This window comes from Brachycentrus maculatus, unplaced genomic scaffold, assembly GCF_059751285.1.
Source record: "Brachycentrus maculatus isolate JH-2025_06_01 unplaced genomic scaffold, ASM5975128v1 h1tg000691l, whole genome shotgun sequence".
NCBI classification, from domain to species: domain Eukaryota; kingdom Metazoa; phylum Arthropoda; class Insecta; order Trichoptera; family Brachycentridae; genus Brachycentrus; species Brachycentrus maculatus.
This window is the reverse complement of record NW_028281423.1, coordinates 68,106-95,734: the sequence shown is the minus strand read 5'-3', so window position 1 is coordinate 95,734 and position 27,629 is coordinate 68,106. Positions and strand designations below refer to the sequence as shown.

The 27,629-nt window shown below is 32.7% G+C and overlaps 2 protein-coding genes across 3 annotated transcripts; one reads left to right on the top strand and one right to left on the bottom strand.

Annotated features, from left to right (window-relative positions):
• Positions 1-886: 886 nt before the first annotated feature.
• LOC148300595 (exocyst complex component 7-like) lies at positions 887-15,813 on the top strand. Its single transcript, XM_088274561.1, has 16 exons — positions 887-1,055; positions 2,124-2,289; positions 4,936-5,054; positions 5,517-5,591; positions 5,806-5,923; positions 7,294-7,526; positions 8,116-8,180; positions 8,682-8,782; positions 9,883-10,070; positions 10,981-11,160; positions 11,251-11,389; positions 12,896-13,012; positions 13,095-13,204; positions 13,615-13,721; positions 14,386-14,485; positions 15,430-15,813. Exons 1-16 carry the CDS (start codon positions 1,017-1,019, stop codon positions 15,664-15,666), a joined length of 2,094 nt encoding a protein of 697 aa, XP_088130687.1. The 5' UTR covers positions 887-1,016; the 3' UTR covers positions 15,667-15,813.
• LOC148300594 (uncharacterized) lies at positions 15,718-27,384 on the bottom strand. Of its 2 annotated transcripts, XM_088274559.1 has the most exons (14): positions 27,195-27,384; positions 26,599-26,788; positions 24,702-24,872; positions 23,835-24,092; positions 23,303-23,414; positions 22,784-22,939; positions 20,835-20,997; positions 20,292-20,449; positions 19,677-19,877; positions 19,386-19,507; positions 17,259-17,403; positions 16,628-16,853; positions 16,144-16,322; positions 15,718-15,884 (listed from the first exon to the last, which is right to left on the bottom strand). In XM_088274559.1, exons 1-14 carry the CDS (start codon positions 27,218-27,220, stop codon positions 15,811-15,813), a joined length of 2,181 nt encoding a protein of 726 aa, XP_088130685.1. In that variant the 5' UTR covers positions 27,221-27,384; the 3' UTR covers positions 15,718-15,810. The 2 variants fall into 2 exon arrangements, with proteins under 2 accessions (XP_088130685.1, XP_088130686.1); XM_088274560.1 differs by lacking the exons at positions 15,718-15,884; positions 16,144-16,322 and adding an exon at positions 17,087-17,147 and having other exon boundaries at positions 16,714-16,853.
• Between the last annotated feature and the right edge of the window lie 245 nt (positions 27,385-27,629).

Genomic DNA, 27,629 nt, shown 5'->3' with positions numbered 1-27,629 from the left:
AAAAACTGCTGTCAAGTTGGCAGAAGGCGTTCTAAAATTACGTTGGAACACCGAGCTGGGTTTTTAAAAGTCATTCGTATCTACTAAAATAAATAAGCAGATGGCATATTTGCTTAGTTGAAATTGAGTTTTTAGTGATAAAACTGTATTGATAACGATAAAATATTTATATAAAGGGATTAACAAATGTACCCACCTATCTTTCTTCTTTTCTTTATATTATTTTGAGAAGGGTACAAGGAAAATTCACTGTAATCAAGTGAACTTTTTATAAATGATTTATTTATGACTTCTCTACGTTTTTATCTTTATTTGTATAGAGCACTCCATTGAAGGAATGCAGTGCTATCTTAATATTAAATTAAATTAAGATTATCTATCATCAATCTTAGGTTCTCCCTCTCTCTGGTCTCAATTATGTGGATAAGTTTGCAGCAACAGATTACATCTCCTTCGCCATTCTGGTCTATTTTCCGAAACCCTCTTCAGCTCCTCATACGTCGAGATTAAGTTCTATGGAAACAAATAACAGCGAGAATGTTTTCATGTAAGACCTTATAATGGTACATGCGTGAAGTATTTACAACATTTTGGAGATGAGCAGGATAAAACATAGTAAGATAAATAAGTATAACAAACAAAATATTAAGTATGCCAAAATATTTACATTTATGGGGATATGGATGATAAGTCATGGGTAGAAAGGCAATATTACACAGTGAATTCAATGATAATTTCAACAAAATTAGCCCATGCCAGGTTTTTTCATCTTATTCAGAAATCAATTATATATTCATTGTAAAATTCTCTTCAGGAATCCTACTTGACTCCATTGCTCTGATCATCGTTAGTTAGTCTTTGCATCGTTCCGAACGCAGTCTAAAGACTAGAACTGTCAAATCGATGTGTCAAATCATTTCTAACGTCAGAAACGGAATATTTTAGTGTAATAATTTATGAGTGGAAAACGTTGGATATATTAGTTTTAAGCATAATTGATTATAATTAATATTAAAATGGAAAAGAAATTTGAGATCGAATCCAAATTGGAAAAGGTAAACAGTATTTGCATATAAATATTTTTTGTTACATATACATTCACTGGGTGGATATGTTTTCTCATCGCACGAATTGACTAAATACTCGGCAACTTTCCGTATTTAACTGGGAGTTCATTGCAAAATAATGTTTGGGATATGAAAAAAAAAACTTACCATTACCCTCATCATATTTTTGCTAACTAACTACCCATCATGCCGCTTCCAAACTGAGAAGGGCCATTAATAAAATGGAAACACACTTCTTCTTCATTATCTTGGTGTAGGCTTTGTGGCCTGTTATTAAGAGGGATTAGCCCTGCGATATCGATTCCCCGCCGTTGATCCATCTCTTTGGTGGTCTGCCCGGGAGTCATCTAATACATACTTTACCACTTTATCTTTGCAAACATTCTTCGCCCACTCATTCATGCATCTCCTCATACACACCCTTCTATTATCGACCTGACTGCCAAGTATTTGACCTACTTAACCATGCCAAGTGTTCCTCGTTTTTCCTCTGCTCCTATTTCCAACTACATTCACCTCATGAATTTGTTTTACCATTCATTCCTCACTCATTCGTTCCACATCGCTAACTCCTTTCAAGAACGTCATAAATCAAAAATCGACAATTTTCATTTGTGCATGTTTTCAGAATGCCCAGAAAATGTACTATATCGCAGCGAAAGAGGCATATTTTGAACTTAATATTTACCCGCTACAGGGCAGAAAGTGTTGTTTTTGCATTTTGAAGAAATGGTATTATTTAATTATTTTTTTAAACATACTTAATATTTTTCAAATGGAGAAAAAACCTTCAGGTTTTACCTAAAAAGATCTGTTGCACAGTAAATAGTTCAATAAGTGGCGAGTAATTTATTTTTAATACATTGTATTATATTTTTAAACTTTAAAAACAGTCTCCTAAAAAATCAAGTTTTTTGATTTATGACGTTCTTGAAAGGAGTAGCGACGTGTCCAAACCATCTCAACACAATTTTATTAATTTGATCAATAATTTAACAAAAAATAAATTCTATTTTTGATCATGTGCATTATTGATTAATCAACAATTTGTTACAGGAAATGTCAAACCTGAATCTGCTTAAAGAAAGAGTGAATAAAAGTTCTCAGCTTACCGGGTCTATCGTTGGGATTCTGGATTCTTTTGAACACAGATTAGCAAAACTCGAGCAAACCATTCTTCCCGTTTACAACGACACGGCACATTTACAGCGCAAACAGCAAAGTATCCTTTTAAATGAATTCATCCAGCTTATTAACCTTTCCCTTATGGCGCTAAAAACTTTCGCGTGCAAAAGTGATATGTATTTTATACACTATATGAAAATGTTAATAAAAACTGAAAAATGTGAATATTCCTAAATGTTGCTTTTATATATGCATAGTTGAAGTTAAAATGTAACAATTTGAAATGTTAGCTCTGGTAAGTATCTGAAAACATTGCAAGTAGACATTGAGCACTGAGCAATTGAGAAAAGAAAAACATTGCAAGTAGACGTCATAGCTGGCTTAGCGACACAACCTCCGCGCAGGACGACTTACATGCTACTGAAAGGAGATGGGCAGGAGATGGGTATAAAAGCACAGCATGCATGGACACACTGGGAAACGTTTGTGTATTGGTGATTCTATCCCCGATCTTCCACAAATTATTTATTTCCGTCGCTGCAAATGAATAACTATTATTTGTTACTACTAATTGTACTGGAACACTGATGATGAGGAAGACAGAAACGCGCAAATGGAAAGAATTATTTATTTATCGAAAATTAGAAAGTTATAAGGGTGAGAAGAACAAAGCGACACCAATAAACAAAGAGTGAGCGCGACGTTTCTATATTTGAATTTTAATCTTATTTGAGCACACAAATATTGATCCTCCACCCCTTATATACGATTTCAAAGGAGTTGCTTGTGGTGGGAACAATATTGTAAACATTTAAAAGTTAATGAACTGCTTCACTTTGTTCTTCAGGAATACATATGCCTTACATAATCTTAATTTCTCTACATGAATATTATATTATCAAAATATATCATCAAAAAATACAAAAAATTTTATGGCACATGCATAAATACATAATGTTTTCAATATTCTTAAAGATAAGACAATGTCTATTCATAGCCTAGGCCAAGTTATGTTATCAATACATTGAAATTAAGTGGAATATAAAATAAACCTTTGAATAAACTAATTTGGAAGAAACAATATACGTAATTATATTACGGAGGAATACAAAAATTCTGAGCTCCTATCTATTATATTTTGTATCAATATTCTCATTATTAAAGTTGAATTGTAGTAAATATATATAAATCACCGGCAATGAAAGGTTAACCCCTTACCGCATACTGGCTCATATATGATCCAAAATAATCTTTCGCCATAAAAAACAACAAAATAATAAAATATTTCTTGTTTCCGGCAATAATACTTAAGTTTTATCTATGATCTGCATTACTAGTTGTCAAACTTCTTGCTAGATGTATCTGATTGTACTAGATGTGCGTTCGACTGTTTCCAACTGTCGGTTTATGATTTTCTGCACAAACGTGATATTCAAAAATGTTTTTTTTTAAAGTTTTTTGTTTGTAAAGCGCTATAAAAATTATATTACACTGGTGTAATATTATTTTCATCGGCTAAGTAATAAAATGATCACTTTTATATAAAATTATGGATAATATTGTGTAAAATGTTTTTGGTCCATATATGGTCCATCATGCAGCTAGTCAAAAAAAATTGCACATACGGTCAAATAAGTTATATAATGCCAATAACCAAGTTAAGTGTATTTTTATCGATTTTAATTATTTTTTTAAATATGGATGCTCGTAATTTCTACAACACTACAAAATATGCAAGAGAAATACCAAAGAACGGTTTTAACAGCGAGGATGATGTGTCAGATAATGAGGATTACCCCCAAATGAGTACTCCCAAAAATGTAATTATTCTTGAAAGCGATGAGAGCAGTTCTGATGAAGAAAACGAAGTCCAAGAAGCTCCTTTAACTTCTGCTACCAAGAAGTTTGTGTGGGGAAGTCGAAATATGTGTAAATCACCAGATGATATTGCATTTTTGGAAGATCTAGAGTTTCCAAATGACTTTGACGATATAGATTCTCCTTTTCAATTTTTTAAAAATTTTTTTGAAGATGACATCTTGGAATGATAGTTTTGGAATCACGGTTGTACTCGACAAACCAAAGACCAGACATTTCAATCGTATTGTCGAAAAATGATATAGAACAATTCATTGGAATATGATGATGTCTATAGTACAGTTACCCTCTATACTTCATTATTAGAATCCTGATCTAGGTAACCCATTAATTTCTGAAACCATGACGTGCAATAGGTGGGAGGAAATCAAAAAAATGTCTGCATTTTGCCGACAACTCTGTAATGGCAACTCCAGATTCTCCAGATTTTGACCCTCTTTACTTTCGTAAAGAGGGTCAAAATCTCCCAATCAGCCAAATTTTTTAGGCTGATTCTTTCTTTGTCATCTGCAAAAAATGCAAAATAAACTTATGTCTGAATAAAGACAGAAATTGCTATACAAATTTCAATGAAGAATAGCGGTTTTCGATTCCAAGCCATGTCATGTACTCCAGTATTTTTTTTACTACAACTGCATGGCGTGCCAGATATGGACCAAAATATTTTTTTGTATTTTATATAAGTAAAAATATTTTTTTTGAAAAATAAAAAAATACGTGTCTATTTTTTTCATAATTTACACATCATATATTTTTTTTACTAGTTTTAAAAAAATCATGCAGTAAGGGGTTAATATTGAATTGTGAAATCACTTTGAGCAATTTGATATGCTATTGTTTTTCCTTAACTCTGAGTAATGAACAGATCTTGAAAGAACTTTACAGTCTTTGGATCATGTAATAAGTTATTATTTCGTGGCCCACGACGTTTCAGACATTGTGAATGCAGGTCCGTCAGGTGAAAACCTCAACACATTTCTTCAAGTAAGTCTTTTCTATATTATTATTTTTTAAATATGTATGTTAGTAATGAAGGAATGCAAGGCTGAGATAAGCATGATTGATAAAATTAAGAAAGGTGTGTTGAGATAGTTTGGCCATGTGAACGGAATGTGTGAAGAAAAAACAGTAAAACAAATTTAAGAGATGAATGTAGTTGAAAATAGAAGCAAAAAAAGACTGAGACAAATTTGGCATGATCAAGTTATTAAAATACTTGAAAGTGGCCAGGTCAGGAGTCAGAATAATTGGCAAGTATATTATGATAGAACAAAGGAAAGGGAAAGAAAAGGAAGATGTCTATCTATATTCCAGCAGTGGAAGATAGAGGGCTCATAAAGAAGATGAATGTGGAAGAGGCGAAGATTTTTCACAAAACCAGATTGGTGGAGCATCTATTCTCTTGTTTTGATTGAAAAAAAATCTCAATGTCTTTCTTTATTACAGACTATGAATAAGCTCTCCGAGGCACAAGTATATTTCAATAAAAATAACCCTCAAAGTGTTGAATTAGAAAATGTCGTAAGTAACAAGTTTTATTTTATTATTAATAGTTTAGAAATCACGAATATATTACAGTATAAATTTGTGCCAAATGTGAATGACCATTTCCCACAATTTTGTATAATTTTTTTACATATTATTTACTGAAGTATGTATTACTTGTTTCTTTAAATTTGTCAAAAATCTATCTATGAACATTATGTGTTTTTAAATCAATTTTGTTTTTTGACAGAATACCCTGTACTTTACTGGTGCTGGTAAACTGGAGAGTGAATTGAAAGACCTTTTAATGAAGCACAGTAAACCTCTACTGCCAATTATCCTGCTGGATCTTATTGCATTAGAAGAAGGTAAAGTATATTCTTATTAGTGATGTTTATGACAGCAGAGGATATTAAGGACATGTCGCTCACTCCTTTCAAGAATGTCACAAATCAAAAAACTTGATTTTTCACGAGAACGTATTTAAAGTTTAAAAATATAACACAATGTATTAAAAATAAATATCAAGCCACTTATTTAACTTTTTACTGTGCAACAGATCTTTTAAGCTAAAACCTGAAGGTTTTTGTCTCCATTTCAAAAATATTTAGTATATTTAAAAAAATAATAAACAATACCTTTTCTTCAAAATGCAATAACATCTGCCCTGTAGCAGGTAAATATTAAGTTAAACATATGCCTCTTTTGCTGGGATATAGTACATTTTCTGGGCATTCCAAAATCATGCACAACTGAAAATTGACAATTTTTGATTTCTGAGGTTCTTGAAAGGAGTGAGCGATGTGACATGCTACGAGTTGGAATCTGCGGAATGATTTGTCAGTGGACAGAGTTCCAGACGCCAGGTTGCAAGGTCACCACTGTCCCATGCATTGGACGCACTTAATAAAATAGTTGTCAAGTTCTGCTGTGAGTGAGTTTTTTGACACAGAAGTAGAGTGAGATAGTTCGATGTGCAACAAGGCTAGATGTTTGACCACATTTAAAAAAATTAAGAAAAATCATTAATTACTCTTGTGACAAATAATTTATATTTTAAACATTAAAATTAAAACATTTTGAGTGTGTCTAAATACTTGTTTATAATCCTGATTTGTGAACAAGTATCTGGACACACTCAAAATGTTGTAAATAAATTATCTGGTCAAATTATAAGCTTAAATAATAAAAATGAAAATTATATTTTCCGGCGTTCTCATGTGTGTGATTATAATCCAGGATTCGGATCTCACATACTAATATAAGAGTTTCTGCTCAATAAAAAGCTTCTTTTCATCTCACCAATAGATGTCTCTAGTGAAGTTCTAGTGATTCAACAATGTTTCGAAAGAAACTTCCATAAAAAAATATAGTAAATCAGTACACAACACAAATAAACAATATATGGGAAAAAAAGAAAAACAATTAAATTTCTGAAACAAAGGGAATGACCTGAGCTGGATTCGGGCAAATCACTGTGTCAGCAAAATACCTACCCGAGTTGTATTTGAGCAAATCACAACTTAAATAAAATAAATAAAAAAATATACAGCTTAGTAGACCCAAAAAATTAGTGTTTGATTTTAATACATATTTGAAATATAAATTATGGAGCTCTACAAATTAAACGCCAAATCAATAAACAAATAATTTATACTATAATATAAGAATAACAATAGCTTCTGTCTCATATGAATAAAAATCTAAACACTTTGTTGTTTTTTTTTTCTTTCCAAAGATTCCAGTGTAGAAAGTGCTCCGCCAAGTTTGGGAATGCCGATAGCGGCATTGGAAGACCTACGGGCCATGTGTCAGTGGCTCAACAATGCTGGAAGGAATTCTTATACCTCACTGATTGGTTCTGTGAGGAGTGGCGTGGTGTACAAGTCCCTCACGGCACTCAAGGAGCACCAGCGAACCAACAGTTTGGGAAGCATGCAGCGCTCTTACCTGACTCACTCACCAATGCCTGTTAGTACAAACCTTTTGTTTTATACATATCTCAACGCAGATATATTTGAAGAGGCGTTAACAAGGCTTACTACCTATCATTCCATACCTTATTTCAAGGTATTTTACATTTAAAATGATGCAAATTGTGCTATATTACAAAATATAGTTTTGTATTTTAAGTGTATTGCTGTGTAAAACACTGAACTGTTTATTTACAAGTTATATTAGATACGTTCCACGCAGTACTGTGTTAAAAAATGTACCAAAAAAAGCATGCTAAAATAATGATAAAATTGGTAGATAGGTTTCCTTTCATAAAAATCAATTCAGGATATCAAAAATAAAATTCATTATTGCTTATTCTATCTTAATTTTATAAAAAAAAACAAACAAAAGTAGCATATATAATTCACCTAGTCACCCTCCTCATATCTCTTTGCGCATAGTACTGAGTAGTTAGTATGTGCAAGGGATATAGGAAATTCCAAATTACTGTTATGTACACATTATCAAATGAATGCTTGACTTTTTTTTGTACCATACTATTTTACCGTGTGAGTCCAGTATGTTCAAATTTCAAAACATTAATATGGCAATTTTCTTTCAGAGAACAAAATTAATACATCGTACTGAAAGTACCGCCAGGAAGACTTCAAGCCGTATACATAAAGCGTAAGTTGGAGAAAATTATTTACATGTGAAATTAATTCCTCTAGAGAAATGGTGGAACAGTGGTTTCTGTAGATACATAAATACACATATCGCTCACTCCTTTCAACAACGTCATATATAAAAAAAACTTGATTTTCAGGAGATCGTTCTTAAAGTTTAAAAATATAGTAAAATGTATTAAAAATAAATATCAAGCCTCTCATTGAACTTTTTACTGTGCAACAGATCTTTTAAGGTAAAACCTGAATGTTTTTTCTCCATTTGAAAAATATTAAGTATATTAAAAAAAATATCTTTTCTTCAAAATGCATAAACAACGTTTTCTGCCCTGTAGCAGGTAAATATTAAGTTAAAATATGCCGCTTTCGCTAGGATATAGTACATTTTCTGGGCATTCCGAAAACATGCACAGCTGAAAATTTATAATTTTTTATATATAAGTGAGCTATATAATTTAATAAGTATTTTGGTGAATAATTTACTAAAATTATATATTTTAAGGTTGGAAAAGCGCGCAAACAAAATGTTTTTGAAAGCATCCCAAACTCTGGAACATTCCACAGGACTTACGCTGGGACCGAGAAGGAGTACATCACACATGGGTATTTAAAATATACCCTCATTTATTTGTATTACGGAATATTAAAGAAATAATTATGTGATTAATATTTTAAATATTTATAGCATTCAGTTTGTAATTAGTAATTTATATTTTTATCAAAATGTTAGGTTGTCTTGTCTTCCGGTTTTGAGACATCTCTCCATCAGGACAATCACTACACCAGTATGCAAACAAAACTACACATCACTACCATAAGGGCGTTTGTGCACTACACGGAATTACACGGAATTTTACCGTCCAGCACGTCAGTTAGCGATTTATAACGATGATTGGCTTGTGCTTTTGTCCATCTTTCTTCGGATCGGTGCTCTTGATCGGTGCCTGAACACATTGCGCGTAAATTTACGTAATCACGCTAAATTGTCATAATCGCTTTCATTTTTCAAAACCGGACTGCTGGACAGTAAAATTCCACCTAGTACACAAACGCCCTAACACTGTTCATACTCAAAATATTAATCACATGTGTTTTTAGTCGACTAAGGATTGCAGAACAACATGCACTAAAAGATAAGTGCTACGCAAGGTCTAACACCTCGGCCTTTAGTGCATATTGTTCTGCAATCCTTAGGGCACATTTGTCATTGGGTCGATCAAAAACGCATGTGATTAATATTTTGTGTAGTGAATGAAAATTGTAGTATTGTTTGCATGTTGGTGTAGTGACTGTCCCGATGAAGAGACGGGTACGTCTTAAAACCGGTTCACTAAAATCTCGGTGAGTGGTTATATACTTACATTGCTCATATTATTATAAAAAAAGTAAATAATCATGTATTGATTATAATATTAAATAATAATAAAACCCTTATCTGCACCCCAATGGTGCATAGGGCACTGCGTAATACAAACGCAGTGTAATCTTGATCGTTACACATGAAGGAAAGGTGATCAGCCCTCCGCTTCAGGTACCAGTCCAGGGTAATATTGAATAAATAGTACAGTGAAAAAATCACTAATATTTATTTTACCCCCCCCTAGGAATTGAACCCGGGACCTCCAGAACGGTAGCCGAGCGTGCTGACCATTACACTACGGAGATGTATTGATTAAGTTTTCAAAATGTTTTAAACATTGCAGAAGGTGATGATTGGACCGGAGGAGCAGAACAAGATATGGAGCAATATTTGGAGCTTGTAATGGGATTACACCGCCTCATGAAAGCAGAACAGATGCTTTTGGTTGGCTTGGTACCCCTAGCTCAGCAACACACTGTTTTCGAAAGCATTGTAAGGGATGCTTTGGACCTTGTTGTACAAGATGGAGAGGTAATATTTAAGTATTTTTTTTATTTTTCATCAAAATATTTCCAATATCCCCGTTATCCTGTCCGGGAGTGAGTTTCTACAGACAAAACTGTGTCCCAGGAGCGAGTTTATCTTCCCTATTTTTTATCATTGTCAATGCTATAAGCCAGGGGTTCCCAATCTTTTTCAGCCCGCGGCGCACTTACAAGTTTAGTATTTGTCACGGCGCCCTACTTTAGTAAGCTATTTGGAAAATACAATGTGACTATATATATGTATATACATATATTATAGTCGAAAGAAATAGGTAGGTACCTACAATAATAGTAGTCGAGTAAAAAGATGCTAGCTCTCAAAAAAGAAATTGTTGCGTTATAGGTACCCGAGAATATTTGTGGTTTCGGATAATGATAGAGGATCGACTCACGGCGCCCCTTTTTACTTTATACGGCGCACCAGGGAGTCGCGGCGCACACTTTGGGAACCCCTGCTATAAGCAACATATTTTCTTTTATATATTAAATGTTAAAATCAAATACTGATTTTTCGAGGTTACTAAGTTGTATTTTATTGTCAAAAAACACATAAAAATAAATTTTGTGACAATTGTTTTGCCTAGTTATGGAATTTCCAAATGAATGTTTGAAAATGCCACAACTGACAATGAAATGACATTCATTTGAAAATGCCATAGATAGCCGAAACAATTGTCAAAAAAAATATTTTTTACGTGTTTTTTAACAATAAAATACAACTTAGTAAACTCAAAAAAATCAGTATTTATTTTAACATCAAATATACAAATTAAAATGAAGTTATACAAATTAAACCCCAAAATCTATAAATAACTTGATTTAATCATAAGTTATTATGCAGTTCTTGTTACATCACATGTATTTCTAGAAAAATTTAATTATGTTAACAATTTCAGAATATTGCAACTAGAGCGAAGAAATGTATGAGTCGTCACGATTTCGGATCGGTTCTGATAGTTTTTCCCATTTTGAAGCAGTTACTAGCCCTCAAACCAGAATTTGAACGCACCGTGGAACACTGTGATATCAATGTTAAATCCAAGTTCACCTCCATCTTGACAACGCTACATACTACCGTAAGAAATCATCACATTGCTACAATATGTGTATTTGTAACCCAAACTTATATTATTAGCTGTTATATATTTTATTATCATTGATTTCAGGGAGTCAAAGCTCTTGAAGACTTTATTGACGGAGTGAAATCAGATAACGGTGTGTTACCAGTTGATGGAACCGTTCATGAATTAACTACAAATGTTCTCGTTTTTCTAGACCAACTTTTGGATTATGCGGACACTATTGGTTTGTAATAATAATAAATTTGTATAATTTATATGGCGCCATTTTTGTAAATTACTACCTCAAGGGCGTTACCTAATGTTGTATATTTACTAAACTAATACTTGTATTTAAATGAGTGAAGACTTTAAAAAAAATACTTGTCTTCTTCTCCGTCTTATTCCTCATTGCTGAGGGTTGTGACCCTTGCAGAAGCAATGACTCTTCTCCAGTTATCCCTTGACTGCGCTACACGTAGCTGAGGTGCCTGCTGCTGCCTTAATTTGATCGGTCCATCGTGTGGGGATCTTCCTCTCCCTCTCTTTCCCTCCAGGCTACCGATCACAACTAGTCGTTCCAGGCTATCCTCGTTGCCGCGCGCAATGTGTCCAAAGAACTGGTACAGATATTGGCCATTTGACTACCATGCTGGAGGTCCCGAGATTCCAATTCCAATTCCGAGGTCCAACCAATTCCCAGAAGGGTGACAATAAATATAAATGTTATTTTCACTCTCATATTTATTTAATATTAATCTGGATTGGTATCTGAAGCGTCACCTTGCCTTCATACAGTGAACAATCAACTAAACATTGTATCAGTTTGATGCAGTGCCCTATGCAGCAGTAGTAATTAGTGCAAGTAGGTTATTTAGAAACCCATGTTTTTGAGTTAGCCCCTAAAAATATTAACTTATTTTCTGGTCAATTGTGTGTCTAATATATATATCATTAGACACACAATTGACCAGAAAACGCAATGAAATCATCAAGAATTTTTTACATTTTTTTTATATTATAAAAATACTAAAACTGTTCATTTCCCAACAAAGGTTATTTAAGAGTTACTTTGTTTTAACACGTTTAGTAACACATTTAGTAATAACACGTAAGTAATATAATATTATAAGTGCTATAGGTATATCGAAGGTAGGATAGGATGCCTTTTGCATTTGGAAACATGTTAGTTTAAACATATATGTTAATTTGAGTTGAGGTGTCTGCTTAGATTAGTTGGATAATGCGCCCGACTGACAATCAGAGAATCCTAAAGAGAATAGTTGCTAGTTTTTGTGTAAAACTGCTTGAATAAAATTGAATTTATGATAAAAACAACAAATATAAAGCCTTTTCTACTTTTATTTTATTTGACCAGTGACTGGGGTTCATTACCAATATTATCAGACTGGGGTTTCTTGGTAACGACAAAATGCAGTTACTGTCAAATAAAACAATACTGTAAAAAGCTACATAACTGCTGTTTTATCATATAAAATGCAGCTCCATTAAAAAATTAATTTATAGTAAAAACAACAAATATAAAGCCTTTTCTACTTTAATTTAATTTGACCAGTGACTGGGGTTCATTACCAATATTATCAGACTGGGGTTTATCGAAAACGACAAAACGCGGTTACTGGTCAAATAAAATAACAGTGTAAAAAGCTACATAACTGTTGTTTTATCATATACAATGCAGCTCCATCAAAAAAATGTCAGCACAAAACTTAAATGAATTAAAATGTTTCAGGTGGTGTATTATCTCAAGAACTGGTTTACGGAAATTCTTTAGCTTTATTACCATGTTATACACAAATTGCTTCGAATAAAGAAGCAAAAGCTAGAGCGTTGCTAGCTATTTATGTTCGTAAGTACAGCAAACATAAAGATGCTTATTCATTTGATTTTTATATGTATTATATATTAAAATGAATGTTGAACTTTTTCAGGAAAGGTGTTGGTACAATTAAACTTAACACTGCGAAGCAAAAGTGAACAGTACAGCGATTCAGCAATTCGAGCGCTATTCCGTCTCAATAATAACCACTATTTACTTATGGTATGTACCACATATTTTTCAATGTTTTATAAAGGTTTACGGATGTAAAATGTTTCTCTTTAAGAATTTAAGGCCAATAGAAAAGATTTTTAATTTGAATATTATATATCAAATAGATTAATATGTATAAACAAAACTTTTTTTCTTCGTATTTTCTACACCTTCTAAAAAAATGTTTTGAGGGTGTTCCTCGTATTATGGACCAGGGCTGCTTCTTTCAGTGACTGAGATGATGAATAGTGAGAAGTATCACCCAATTCTACTGGAAAAGATACTACCAGAGATACAAAAACGAAGGTCAAATAATGGCAATGGAATATTTCAGCAGGATTTAAATCCCCCTGCCAAGGATTTTGACAATATTGTATATGAAATATATTTTTCAAATAATCATAATTATTAAATTTTAGGGACTACAACGGTCGCAGTTATTAGAAGTATTAACTCTGTCAGAGCCGAACTGTGAACAGAATTATCGAGAAATGATTCAAGAACATAAAACCAGCTATTTGCAAAGGTATATACTGTAATATATTATATAAATTTCTGGATTTGATTCCTGTTACGGGTTACACTGCCGAATTAAAAAAATTGATGCCATTTTGCCATTCCAGAAACTTCTGATCTATGTCTATTTGCCGAGTATCAATGAAAAACTTTGAGTTATTTTAACATATCTGTCGCCTAATTTCAAAATCTACCAGATCCACGTAAGTCGATTTTACAAAAAATGCAAAATTCTCCCGGTAACATTTATGTTTTAAAGATTTGTCTTTTTATGAAATAGAGAATTTTCCCTTTTTTCAGTATTTAAAAAAAAACTCGAGACACAAACCGGTAATGACATCATCTTAATTTTTGACCTATCCCCGCTCTTTGATAAGCCGATATGGGTCAGAAGGCAAGTTTCATGAATATAGCGGAATTTGAAATACAACGCTGTTTTTAAGTATTTTTTAGCAGTGTTTTCAAGTATATAAATATTTTAAACAATAAAACCCACAATTGGCATTCCGATAGAGTATTTATTTTTAAATCTTACAAAATTGGATCTGCCGGATTTTGAAAGAAGGCGACACATATATTTTACTAGGTTAAGTTCACTATTGGATTCTCAAATTAGGATTTTTATTTTAATAGTTTTCGTATTATCATCCTTATATGGTTTTATGTATTTTTAGTTGGAATAAGCTGTTATCTTACATAACTGTGGGAGATGAAGAGATATCTTCAGGCAAACTAAAGGACAAAGATCGCGCTGCAATAAAAGAGAAATTTTCTGTGAGTTGTTTGAAAAATTTATTTTAGCTCATTTATTTTCATAGCCACTAGCTTAAGTGTATTGAAAATGTGTCTAAGCTAACATAGTAGAATATTTTATTGAGACTATCGTTACTGTCGCAAATTTGACATGATCTTGAAATATACTATAATGTAGAGATTGTCATAACTAAATTTTATTTTATAATCTTTAGAAAAGTCCGCCTTCGTGGATTTAATGGTTTAACACATTTAGCTAGTGCACAGGTCCTCGATTTGACTCTTAGAAGGATTCAAATCTGTCAGGTTGTGATCCTGTGGTTAGTGACGTGGATTCCAAGAGTTTCTGGGTATGAACCCACTGAACCACAAGTTGATACCTATTTTTAATAATGAACCACTCATGAAAATAGCATGAAATTAAAATATGTATATATGTATGTAATAAAAACACAAATATTTCCCTTTAAATGAGTACTTGTTTCACTCTAAGGGCGATTGTCCACTACCCAGAATTTGACCATTCGGTAGTCCAGTTTTAAAAATGAAAGTGACTACAACAGTTTAGCGTGATTGAATTTACGCGCAATGTGTTCACGCACCGATCAAGAGCACCGATCCGAAAAAAGATGGACAAAAGCACAAAGTAATCCAAGCCAATCGTCGTTTTAAACTGACGTGCCGGATGGTAAAATTCTGTGTAATTCCATGTAGTGGACAAACGCCCTAACTATGATTCAATTTTATCCTGGACTGGTGCCTGAGACTGATCACCTCGCCTTTATGAGATTAATGACCAAGTCGAATACTGTATTGATTTGATACAGTATCCTATGCACCATTGGGTACAGCGAAGGCCCAGAAGAGGTTCCGTCAATAAATAAAATACCAATTTCAGTTCTAAATCTTGTAATGTTTTCATAATATTCTTTAATGAAGTATTAACATATTTTTCTGTATTTCAGGCATTCAATAAAGAGATGGATGAATGCGCAAAGGTTCAGAGAAGCTATTCGATTCCTGATTTGGAGTTGAGGGAATCCTTGAAGAGGGATAATAAAGAAATATTATTACCAAAATATAATTTATTTTACGAAACTTACGCCAACGTACCTTTCTCCAAAAATCCAGAGAAATATTTAAAATATAACTCTACACAAATTGCTGCACTGCTCGACAGGTTCTTTGATGTGGCTGCATAAACCCTTTTATATATATAAATATCATATAAATAACACAATATCACAAAAATACATAGTATGTGTGTATGTATTATTTTTTTCAAATGCATACATAACTGCACCTTATTGTAAATCGTAAATTTACTGTAATAAAATATTTTAATATTATTCTTCCGTTTTTTTTGCCGCTCGTTTCCTTTTCTTTTTCTTCTTCTTTTTCATTTTTTTCTGTGCGGTTTCTGAAAGCAAACAAAATATATGCATAGTATAATACTCTTATGGGAGGGATACAAGAATTCTGAGCCCGCATCTATTTTATTTTATTGATATTCTCGTTATTACAGTCGAATTGTAGTGAATATAAATCACCGGGAAGGAGAGATTAAAGATGCGGAGAAAGGCTGAAAGTGGTAGTAGCTAAATTGAAAATAATATTCCATCTCAATCGTAGAAATTACCAGAGTTATTCAATATCATAATAAAAATTGAATCATTTACCTGCAACTTTTAATAGTTTAACGGGTTCTGGCGAGAATGTGCATGGCAGTACACCATGATGCATCAAGTTGGGGGTGACTACAGATGGGTCTATGGGAACCCATGGGGCAGTCTGATTTAATTGGACGTCTGATGGGTTTATGTCAAAATATTTTTTTAAATCCAAACCATTAGTACAACTGAAAAAATATATTCTTTACTTATGCAACTATTATAGCTTATTACCCTTATCCGCACCCAATGGTGCATAGGGCACTGCATCGAATTGACGCAGTGTTATCTTGATCATTACTTGCATAAAGCAGTCCAGGGTAATATTAAATAAATAATACAGTGTAAAATCACTAATATATATTTTCACCCCTCTTGGGAATCGAAGCCGGGACCTCCAGCACGGTAGCTAAACACGCTGACCATTACACCACGGAGGCGGACTATTCAATAGGAAAATTATGACAAATTAAATATAAAGAAAAGTTTATACCTCTCGGGTATATTTTGGTAGAGTACAGCGAAGGCTCCGTGCTTGTCTGTATGGCTTAGTAAATATTTCCCAGCATGAATTTTAGACAAACATGAGAAAACATTAAAAAAGCAACCAAGAGCCATTTTGGATTTCCAGACCACTTGTTTTGCTGCTTCTGCAGCAAATGAATGCAATGTAAACTCATCAATCATTGCTATTTCACTGCTGTGTTTTGAAACTTTCACTGAAATTAAACAAACCGGGTAATTAAAAAAAAACAGTTAAAAATTTGAAATTCAGTTGACGATGGTGATAATTTTTGAACAAATTTAGTTTAACAAGTTATAAAATGTTGCAATGACGAATAGCAAATGCAAGATCACATGATATGATTGGAGTTCGATGTGGTGCTCCATGCACCACTTGTGTGATAACCACACCACATAAGAGGTGGAAAAAAGGAATCAAACTCGGTACCTCCAGTCGCTTCCGGTAGCCAAACACGCTTGCTGCTATGCTACGGAGATGGACAGTGAACCTTAAGGGAAGTGATAATTGATAAGGAGAGTTATCGGGCAATTCACTGATAGAACATGTTTTATAGGTAATATTACTCCTACACGAGTTTCTTATTGGGAATCTAGTTTACCTCTGATTAACTTAGAATCCGGGATAAAATGTAAGGAAGTCCATTGCGAGGCTGCTTCAGAAGGAGTGATACACTCGCTGCCATACTCGGATTGGAGTTCTACTTTTGGTTCCAGAACTATCTTCTGAAAGGCCTCATCTTTTTTCTGAACAAAAAAAATATTTACTGAATAAAAAAGATTTTTGTTGGTATCTCAACCTAGGTTAAGATTATATTAGCACATATATATACAGTTGCCTTCTTGGCTAACCGGGGTTTGCTTAGCGTGGAAGCAGATTAACCTCAACACTTGAGTCATTGAAAAGATATTTTATAAAAACAAAAATATTTCACAATAGTACTTGTTGAAACACTTGTCGAAGGCCGAACACATTTTGTTCACTCTTTTCAACAATGTTATACACATATCAAAAAAACTTGATTTTTCAGGAGATCGTTTTTAAAGTTTAAAAATGTAATGAAATGTATTGAAAATAAATATCAAGCCACTTATTGAAATTTTTACTGTGCAACAGATCTTTTTAGGTAAAACCTGAATGTTTTTTCTCCAATTGAAAAATATTCAGTATATTTAAAAAACATGAAACAATACCTTTTCTTCAAAATGCAAAAACAACACTTTCTGCCCTGTAGCGGGTAAATATTAAGTTAAAAATATGTCGCTTTTGCTGTGATATAGTACATTTTCTGGGCATTCCGAAAACATGCACAACTGAACATTGTCAATTTTGATTTATGACGTTATTGAAAGGAGAGCGATTTGTGCAGTGACAGTGACAGTGATCTGCAGTGACAAAATAACAGTATCTAACTTATACATCATATTTATAGCTTAAATTATTTGTAAAATACCTTGACAACTTTTTATTTATTTCTTAGTCGTCATAATATTTGTGATAAAAATTCATCAGCCTTATCAGTGCGATTCATCCGACAAAAGATCCGTTGTTTCGGTATTACAGTACGGATTCACTAATGCAGATTTTCTAAATGATCTGATCTTACCCACTTCTAATCCAAACAATACTTTGTGGCATCATACTTTAAAAAAATCTTTTATAAGTGCAAAATATCCATTTTTAGGTTAGTTGTCTCTAGCCGTGTCACGTTGTCGTCACATGCATCTTACTAAACAAGTTAATATACATACATGCATATAGCGCAGTTTTCAATTCCTCTTTGCTTGCATTTTGTTTTCCCACTAACCGGGTAATTGATTAAACGGAATGTTTTTTTACCATCTATCCTGAAAAATCAGGAGTGCTCAAATATCCACATTAATACATTGTTTTCGGGCGATTTTTTCATCAACCCAACTATAATTTATATACTAATTAGGGTCGTACACAAGTAACCACAAACCCAATTCCGATCTGTACAATGTTTTTTGGCGTCTCTCGCACTCTACTAAAAGTAAGCAAATAGAACGCTTACAAGTGTCTCCCACTCTCTACCAACAGTATGCAAAAGACACTTTTAAGCGTTTCCCGCAAACAATGTGTAAAAAAAATCTTCGATAGCCAGAAAATTGCCAATTTTTTGAGTTATTGAGTTTTTATTGTGGTGTATATCGCAACCGGTGTTGCCATATGCCAAACCAAAAAATCTGAATCAAACAGTCTACAAATCTGTATAGAATCAATAACCTAAAATATAAAACTTATTTTTATACACATTTTAACTAATTTTAGAAATCAAATCCTTTTCTATTTTTAGTTTGTAGCATGGATCATTGTACATAGTTGTTTTGATAGTAATAATCCTTCCAACGTTTCAGTACTTATTATCAAATGTTAATCATGCTTGAATCTATACTATACATATTTTCATTCTTCTGTTTTATCATATACTATGTCCAATTCCAAAAATCTGTATAAAACTAAAAGTACTACCTAAGAGTAAAATCTGTCATCTGTAACGGTAGCCTAAATTCTGTATCAATACAGATAAATCTGTATTTATGGCAACACTGATCGCAACGCAATACCACTGTGACAAGGGTACATAAACAGTTTAGTTTGCAAAGACTCACTTGTCAAAAGGTTGAAAATAAATAAATGGCAGAGCTACGCAGACATTTTTGTACAACACACAATTCAGGATATAATTATTTATCTTAGTACTTACATGGTATGCGTCAGCTTTGCTACAAACGATAAAATTTATGTCTTTGATAGCTGATTTGCTAAGTTCGCTTTCTTGCTCAGATTGGCCTATTTTCCACAGCGAATAGGTAAACTCATTGTCATCTAAAAAATAATCATTAATAAACTTGAATTGAATGACAAAAATATAATAATACAGCGCTACTTCCCGGGCTAGATGATAAGAAAAGCTAAATATTTTTGAGGCTAGCCTGCAAGCAAGAAAGAAAGGCCGGGGAACGAAGGTAAGAAAAATACATCACAACACCCTTACCGATTGGTGCAGCATCGGACTTGTCACATGAGGACTGCAATATTTCAGAAATAATTTTGGTATTTTTTTCGTTCGCTTCCAATGCATGTAGCTTTTTTCCACATGTGCACGTGTCGGATGCGGAAGGTGAACAGTTATTTTTCATTTTAATAGTCTCCAGTTTTTTTGGTGATTTTCGTGCCATACCTCTTGTAGTAACACCTTAAAAAATATTTTATAAAAATGTACATATTTACTATTCAAGTGTGCGGGTTATTTATTTATAATAAAATAAAATGGGACAGGATTAAAATATATTCATTGACGAGAAACATAAGATCATGCTGAAACTAATCGACACAATCAAACTCATATAACATTTTAACAAAGAAACCTTTAGTACTACCCAGTCAGTTTGCTTCCATTGTCTACAAAGACAGTAAATAACTATAAACCGTGTATCAAAGCATGGTTAATAAAGGTTGTTAGCAAGGAAACATATTGTGATCAGGCACATCATCCATGATTACATGACACTTAACAAGTACCTAAGAATTAATTATCAATTCCCGTGAGGACACATTAACATAATATTGACCTGTAAATACATGACATTAATAAATAAACAGTCTTTACCTCTCGTGTTGTTTAGATGTAGTTCATCATCTCCATCTATAACCAGATTATCTTCATCAGAACTCAATTTGTCATTGTCTTCCATTTCAGGAGCAGTGGGATATTTAAAGTTTTTAGCGATTGTCAAACAGCTGTTACAATATTCAACTGTCTCATTTCTGTAAAAATTTCATTACAATGATTGAACGTTACGGTATTAAAAATGAGTTTTAAGAGAGAAGTGCACTTTCACAGTGAAGAGCCCTTGAGGTAGTATTTTACGAAAATGGCGGTATACGAACTATCCAAAATTAGTAATAATAGATGATGGCGAATTCATGCTATACAATACGTAGCATACACAACAATACACATAAGCAGCTAAGATCTCTGACGTACAAGTTCACAATACTAACCGCTGAACCACAACTTGACTCTCATCTGTATAAGTGCCGTAACACTCCATTATGCATTGTTAGTAACAACATTACTGGAGTTTTATTTCAGTATGAGAAAAAGCAGGCATTTAAGATAAAAATTAATTCACAATGATCACTTCCTTACATATTATCAATGTTGTCACATTTTTCCTCTCTCTTCTTCAGCAGATATCTTTGAAGGAGCAATTTAAAACACCAATTGACCTTATCACGATTAGACAATTTGTGTGGTGGTAGGGCGTGGTCAATGTAAGCAACTGTGTGCGTTAATAATTTCCCATTTGCATCTGAAGAAAAAACCTTTTATTAAAAATTATTACAAAATAGAAATAATAAAAAATAAACATAAAACAGAGAAAACAATGCACCATTTATGTTTATGTATTAAATTTTGTTTAATTAAATGAGGACTCAAACAGCATATCAGAGTGGCTTAAAATTAACAAACTTAAACTTAACGTAGCAAAACTAAATACATGGAATTAGGAAGAAAGCCAAACCCAAGGATACATGTATATATAGATGATGAAACTATAGAAAAAGTTAAAGAAATGTTAAATGAAAAGTTAAATGTAATATTGGATTCAAAATTAACTTTAAATGCAAATTTTGAACACGTTTAAAATATTTTTTTTTTCTTAGTAGATTAAGGAATAAGTTAGATAAAAATACTGCAGAACTCATTTATAAAACGATCATTATTCCACATATATATTACTGGTCAACAATATTATTTTTGCCAAATTTATGAAATTTAAATAAATTGGATATTATACAAAATAAAGCGATGAGAATGGTGATCAAGAAAAATAGATAAAATAATATAGAAAAAATGAGAGAAGAACTAAACTGGTTATCTATAAAAAAGAGACTAAAATGACATATGTATGCTGATATTTATTTATAAATTTTTAAACAATAAATTACCCAAATTTTTTAAGGATAAAAAAGTGTTAAACAAAAATTTTCATGAACATATTACTAGAAATAAGACTGCCATTGTTGAAAAAATCGAGTAACAAAATTGTTTAATGTATGTATAAGGGTTTGAAAATGTATGATGAGATGCCTGAATGTATGAAGAATGAGAAGAGTATTTAAAAAGAAATGTTTTGTTTACTGTAAAAAGATGTAAATATATATACTTGTATGATGTTAATTAAGTGTAAATAATAGTTTATATTAGTGTAATATAAGCTAATTAAAGAAATAAAAAAATACTTTCTTTCAAGAAACGCTTAAAAGCGTTATTCACATACTGTTAGAGAGCGGGAGACGCTTATAAGCATTCTATTTCCTTACTTTTGGTAGAGGGCGAGGTGCCAAAAACCACAGTAAAGATCGGAATTGGGTTTGCAAAAAATTGTGATCATATAAACACAGTGATTTCTTGACCGTTAGCACATGAAGAAAAAGTGATCAGCTCTCTGCTTAAGGTACCAGTCCAGGGTAATGTTGGAAAATATTAGAGTGAAAAAATCATTTATATTTATTCGACCCCCCCTGGGAATCATACCCGGGACCTCTAGTATGATAGCCGAGTGTGCTGACCATTACACTACGGAGAAAAACAATTTTTTTACAACATTTTGAGTGTGTCCAAATACTTGTTAACAAATCTGAATTATCTCCAATTATAAGAGTATTTTTCATATTATTTTTTGACATCTCATCAAAGATAAATAAGAATATGGAAGTCTGGGCATTTACGGGGTGACGACCGTCATAGGCTGGTTTAAGTGATCACTTTACACACGTGATTAACATTCTAGTGATTCAAGAACAAAGTTTCAAAATTGGTTCATTTATATAGAACTTCCAAGAATTTGAGTAGTGTGGTTGTCAATAATGGGTAGAATTGGTGAATGGTATTTTTTTTACACTAACAATAAATAATACTATAATTGTATTCAAAGCTAGTCCTCCATAGTAAGGTATACAAATGTTTATTCTGTGAACAATGTGTGTTTAAACTGTTATGTAATGTAATTTCATATAAAGTGCAGCAAGCGGACGTGTGTAGCATGGCCGTGACAGGTGTGAACAATCGGCTAAGTGAGGGTTTGCTCTAACCTCTAATATTGTATTCCTTCACTGTAACTGGAAGATTCCACGACCGAGAGTACGGTGGGACATTGTTGGCCAGGTGCTTGAGACTACTCAAGGATATAACAATGCTCGCTGTAGTTTGTAACGCATATTTCTCACAGTCCTTTTCAGTTGTTACGTCTGTAAATATAGAGAAAAATTAAATATGTACATATATCGTTGTATCTCTTCATTCCCATCTGGATAACTTCTTCATTTATACTAAGATATTAATAAAAAGAAAAATAATCTCTTAGACAAGTACTTATGACTCGCAAATTGCTTAAAATTGATTTTTCTCAAATTGACACTTCTGTCAATCTCAGAAGTGTCAATTCTGTCAGAAAGGACTGAATATTGTACCTGCTCCAAATATGTTTTTTTTTTTTGTAAAAAAGTTACAATGCACATATTTCATTTTTGAATACATGGTTAGTTAGTTTTTTGGTTAGATATTTTTGCTCAGATGGGCATTTAGTTAAAAGGACCCAAAAAAAAGATTACCTATTTTTGAGAAGGTCAGTGAAGGATTTTTTGACAATATTGTTTCATATGTTGACGCTAAAAATATTGGCGACTTCAAATGAGGTATAAATATATCAGGGTCTGTTAACGTCTGAAAAAAAAAGAAATTTTAATATCATCACATGACCGACAGATTGAGATGGACCTGCAACGACGAAATATGTCAAGTACTAGTCAAGATAATTTTTTTTCCTGAATTACGGCTAAGAATGGTAATCATGCCTGGTTTCAGTTAGGGTTAGCTTGTAGGGCATCTTCCTGCATCTGGGACAGTCTTGTTTATAGGCTTAACCAAATCACACCATATGGATGATGTAGAGATGTAGAGGTGTAACTGACTGTTCATTTTTGCAAAAATGCTTCAAAATTACCACATCAAAGGACAGTTACTAAAATTCTTTCTTGATGAGTTGATAATGAGAAACAAGGAAAAATAAACTTTTTTTTCTTGGTTTAAAAAAAAGGATTACCAAAGGGGTTGAGTACCAAATTATTAGATTTATCTATTTACCTCATTCTGCAGCCTCTTTACTTCCACAACTTCTACAGGGTTTTTATCATTCATATAAACAATGGGAATCATTGTTATCATCTGGTAATATGGTGGATACTTGTTGATATCAGAGATCCTCTTTCTCCATACCTCCTCTATGAACTTTTCCTGCCCTTCTATCATGTTTACCGCTCTAACACATAACTTGGTTTTCCACAGCCCGGAAAGATGTTCCGTAAAAAGCTTTCGTTCTTCTTTTATACTAGGGAGGAGTGCCTTAAAGGTAAAAAACATGGTTTCACAAATATATAATTGAATCCAAATAAATAGGAATATTTGTTTGTTCATCTTAAAGTTAAATCTTCTAAAGTTATTCACTTAATTGCTTTGAACTTTTGACATGCTGCATTTAAATACGGGCGAGTTTTTATTTATATCAATAAAAATGTAACAAATGTAAAAAATTGCTTTCATTAAAAATATTTTTTTACCAGAATGGCAGTGCCATCTGTTGAACGTAACAGCAACGCAGGCAAAACTAAACTGGTTCATGGCGAACAGCATGCTTCTTGACAGAAGCTGTCATCTAGCATTTTCAATGTTTTCAATGTTTGTGTTGTGATTTTGGTTTACAAGCATTGTGGAATCATACTGATTAGAATTGTGCGATATCTATTTTTTTCCGTTTAACCAGACCGAGCCTCAGCAACGCATAGCTGAGTACAGCTAGGTACAAATAAAATATGTCTCTTTATTGAAATACTTGTAATTGTTTTTGACAGTTTGACAATGTCCTAGAAACACGTATTGGTAAAAAATTGTGGTAAGCAAAACTTTGCAACATTTTTCAAAGGCTAAATTATAAATAGGCTTTAAATAACTTACAACATAGAGTTTCATTTCATCTTCAGTGATATTTACTTGTGGCATGGAAATACAGCTCTTGTTGAAGGATCTCAGAACTTTTATGCAGGCATTATGTTCTTGCGGAGTGAGGGAAGATTTTTTGGGGTAGAAGGGAAGAGCCTGTTTTCCCGGCACACAAGTCTCATTTTTCTGCAAATTAAAAACATTTCAAAACATTATATTTTTACTTGCCAATATTTCTTTTGTTAACCTTCCCTTCCGGTGATATGTATTTATTACAACTCAACTTTTAAATGAGAATATCAATATAAAATATAATAGATACGTCTCAAAACTTTCATATTGCTCTATAATATTTTTTATTTTTTTTTATTTTATTGAAAGGAAGAACAACAGTTACAATATATGATACATCAGAATACAAAAAATAAAATCATGAGTACCAATTACAGTTCTTCACAACTATGCATAAGAGAAGTCTATAATATATAGGAAGAGACATGAGACAAGGATGGGATAAAGAGAAAAGGAGATGGCAGTGATAGGAAAAGAAGAAAAGGAAAGGACAGGGAATAGAATTACCTTTTTGGGTTTATAAGATTTCGAACAATTTAGCTTTAAGTTTTGAAAGATTGGAGTAGAACAATATAATTATGTATTACATAAAAGTATTATTATATAGTCCGCCTCCGTAGTGTAATGGTCAGCACGCTCGGCTACCGTTCTCAAGGTCCCGGGTTCGATTCCCAGGGGGGGTCAAATAAATATAAGTGTTTTTTTTCACTCTTATATTTATTCAATATTACCCTGGACTGGTACCTGAAGCGGAGGGCTGATCACCTTTCCTTCATGTGTTAACGATCAAGATAACGCTGCGTTTATATGATGCAGTACCCTATGCACCATTGGGGTGCGGATAAGGGTTTAAAAAAAAAGAAAAATTATATTATAAAGTTATTCGTTTGCAGCGACGGAAATAAATAATTTGTGAAAAAATCGGGGATAAAATCACCAATACACAAACGTGTCTCAGAGTGTGCCACGCTTTGCGTATACGCGCATTTCGTCGCGTGTTCACTGCGCCATTAGTGCGCAGGTTGTCTTACACGGCAGTCGTGTCGCTACGCTAGCTATTGGGGCTACTCTCGATGTATTTTTTTACATTTTCAGATACTTACCAGAGCTAACATTAAAAAATTGTTACATTTCAACTGCAACTTTGGTCAATAAAAGCAACATTTAGGAATATTCACATTTTTCCTGTTTTTAAACCGCATTTTCAAATGGTGTGCAAAATACATATTACCGGTGCACGCAGAAGTTTTTAGCACCGTAAGGGAAAGGTTAAAGTCATTCTGTATTATATGGGTTTAAGGTATTTAAAATTTTGCAATATTAAATGTTACTGCCAATCAATGCCAGTAGAACTCGAGATTCAACCCTAACAAGACCAAACTAACTAACCATCATGCCACTTCTCCTCAGGGGTAGGCAGAGAGAATAGAATGCCACATTAATGTCTGCACACAATCTTCACCTCTTCCACATTCATACATCTTCTCACACATACATTCCGATTATTCAGACTCTTGACCTGACCACTTTCAAGTATTTGAAATACTTGATCATACCAACTTTTCTTCGGTCTTCCTCTGCTTCTATTACCAACCACATTTGCCTCATAAATTTGTTTGACGAATGTGAGGCAAAGCGTTGTATGATAGATGTTTGAATGGTGATATGAGGAAAGAATGGAAGGCTGAGATAAGCATAATAGATGAAATTAAGAAAGGTGTGTTGAGATGGTTTGAGCATGTGAATCGAATGAGTGAAGATATGATACTAATATTTTTAGCCTAAAATATTACTTATTTTTCATACAATTACAAGATAAAATTAAATTTTATTCTCTTACCTTTTGAATTTGTTTCAGTTTCATGGATTTTATAAGTGAATTATCGACTTTAGTTTTTTTTTTGGTTGGTTCTCCATGATCCGGGATAAAAGGGTTCCTAAAAACTCCATTTAAAATACGAAAGGTAGATGATTGTTGAAAAGCTTTAGGATCTTTGATGAAATTGCGTCCATCTGGAATGTTGTACATCCTATGCAAAAAGTAAAATAAAATATTAGTACAGGTTTTCGTAACTTCGTAACCCGAGAGTTCCACTAAAGAATTAAGGAACTTCAAATAATTTCATCTATAATTATGGAATTTAATATATTTGGTGAAACATTATTTGAGTACAAGTATGTCTACCCCACGTCATTAAAAAAAATAAGAGGAATAGGTTGAAAAATAATTTCCGTTCAAAATAATTCGGGAAGAGCTGTATTATTTGAAATAAATAGTAAAAACCGATGATGAGTGATACCTACTCTGTGACACTTATATTATAACTTATGTTATAAAATAGGGGAATAATGTTTAGAATTTGGAAGCAACAGTAAAATTTACGTAAAACATGGTTATAAACAGAAGTACCAGGTATGTAAATTATATTTTCTTACCAGTCAATACTATCAATTTCTTCCATTTCGATATTTTTAAATTAAAATGTATCATTGGAATTAAATGCTAGAATTGAAATAACCGTTATATTTAATATTATAAATGCAAAAATTATTTAAAAAAATAAATACATCAGTGATTCCATATTTGAAATAGGCTACATATGAATTTTTGACATTACCGATAGGAGATAATCATAGATTATTTTAAAAGAAGCACTGTGCAAAGCAGAGACAACTTTACTAACATTTTGGAATTAGGTAGGTACACGAGAGGCACGTACGATAATTTATACATAGAACCCTTCTCATCCACCCTCAGCTAGTCCTTTATACCTAAATATCCAATTGTGCTCGAACCAAACTTGTAGAATGACAAGGAAATTTTTCTTAGAATTATTAATTAATTATTTTTACCAAATATTTTTATGTTTA

Excerpts from the sequence above, each read along its gene's own strand:
- LOC148300594 (XM_088274559.1), bottom strand. The coding sequence starts at position 27,220 with ATGGAAGAAATTGATAGTATTGACTG. Across the intron at positions 20,998-22,783 it reads GAAGGAATACAATATTAGAG|ATGCAAATGGGAAATTATTA; the intron begins GTTAGAGCAAAC and ends TTTTTTCTTCAG. Across the intron at positions 17,404-19,385 it reads GCAAAGCTGACGCATACCAT|AAAAAAGATGAGGCCTTTCA; the intron begins GTAAGTACTAAG and ends TTTTTTGTTCAG.
- LOC148300595 (XM_088274561.1), top strand. The coding sequence starts at position 1,017 with ATGGAAAAGAAATTTGAGATCGAATCCAAATTGGAAAAG. Across the intron at positions 11,390-12,895 it reads GGATTATGCGGACACTATTG|GTGGTGTATTATCTCAAGAA; the intron begins GTTTGTAATAAT and ends AAAATGTTTCAG. Across the intron at positions 13,205-13,614 it reads ATAACCACTATTTACTTATG|GGACTACAACGGTCGCAGTT; the intron begins GTATGTACCACA and ends ATTAAATTTTAG.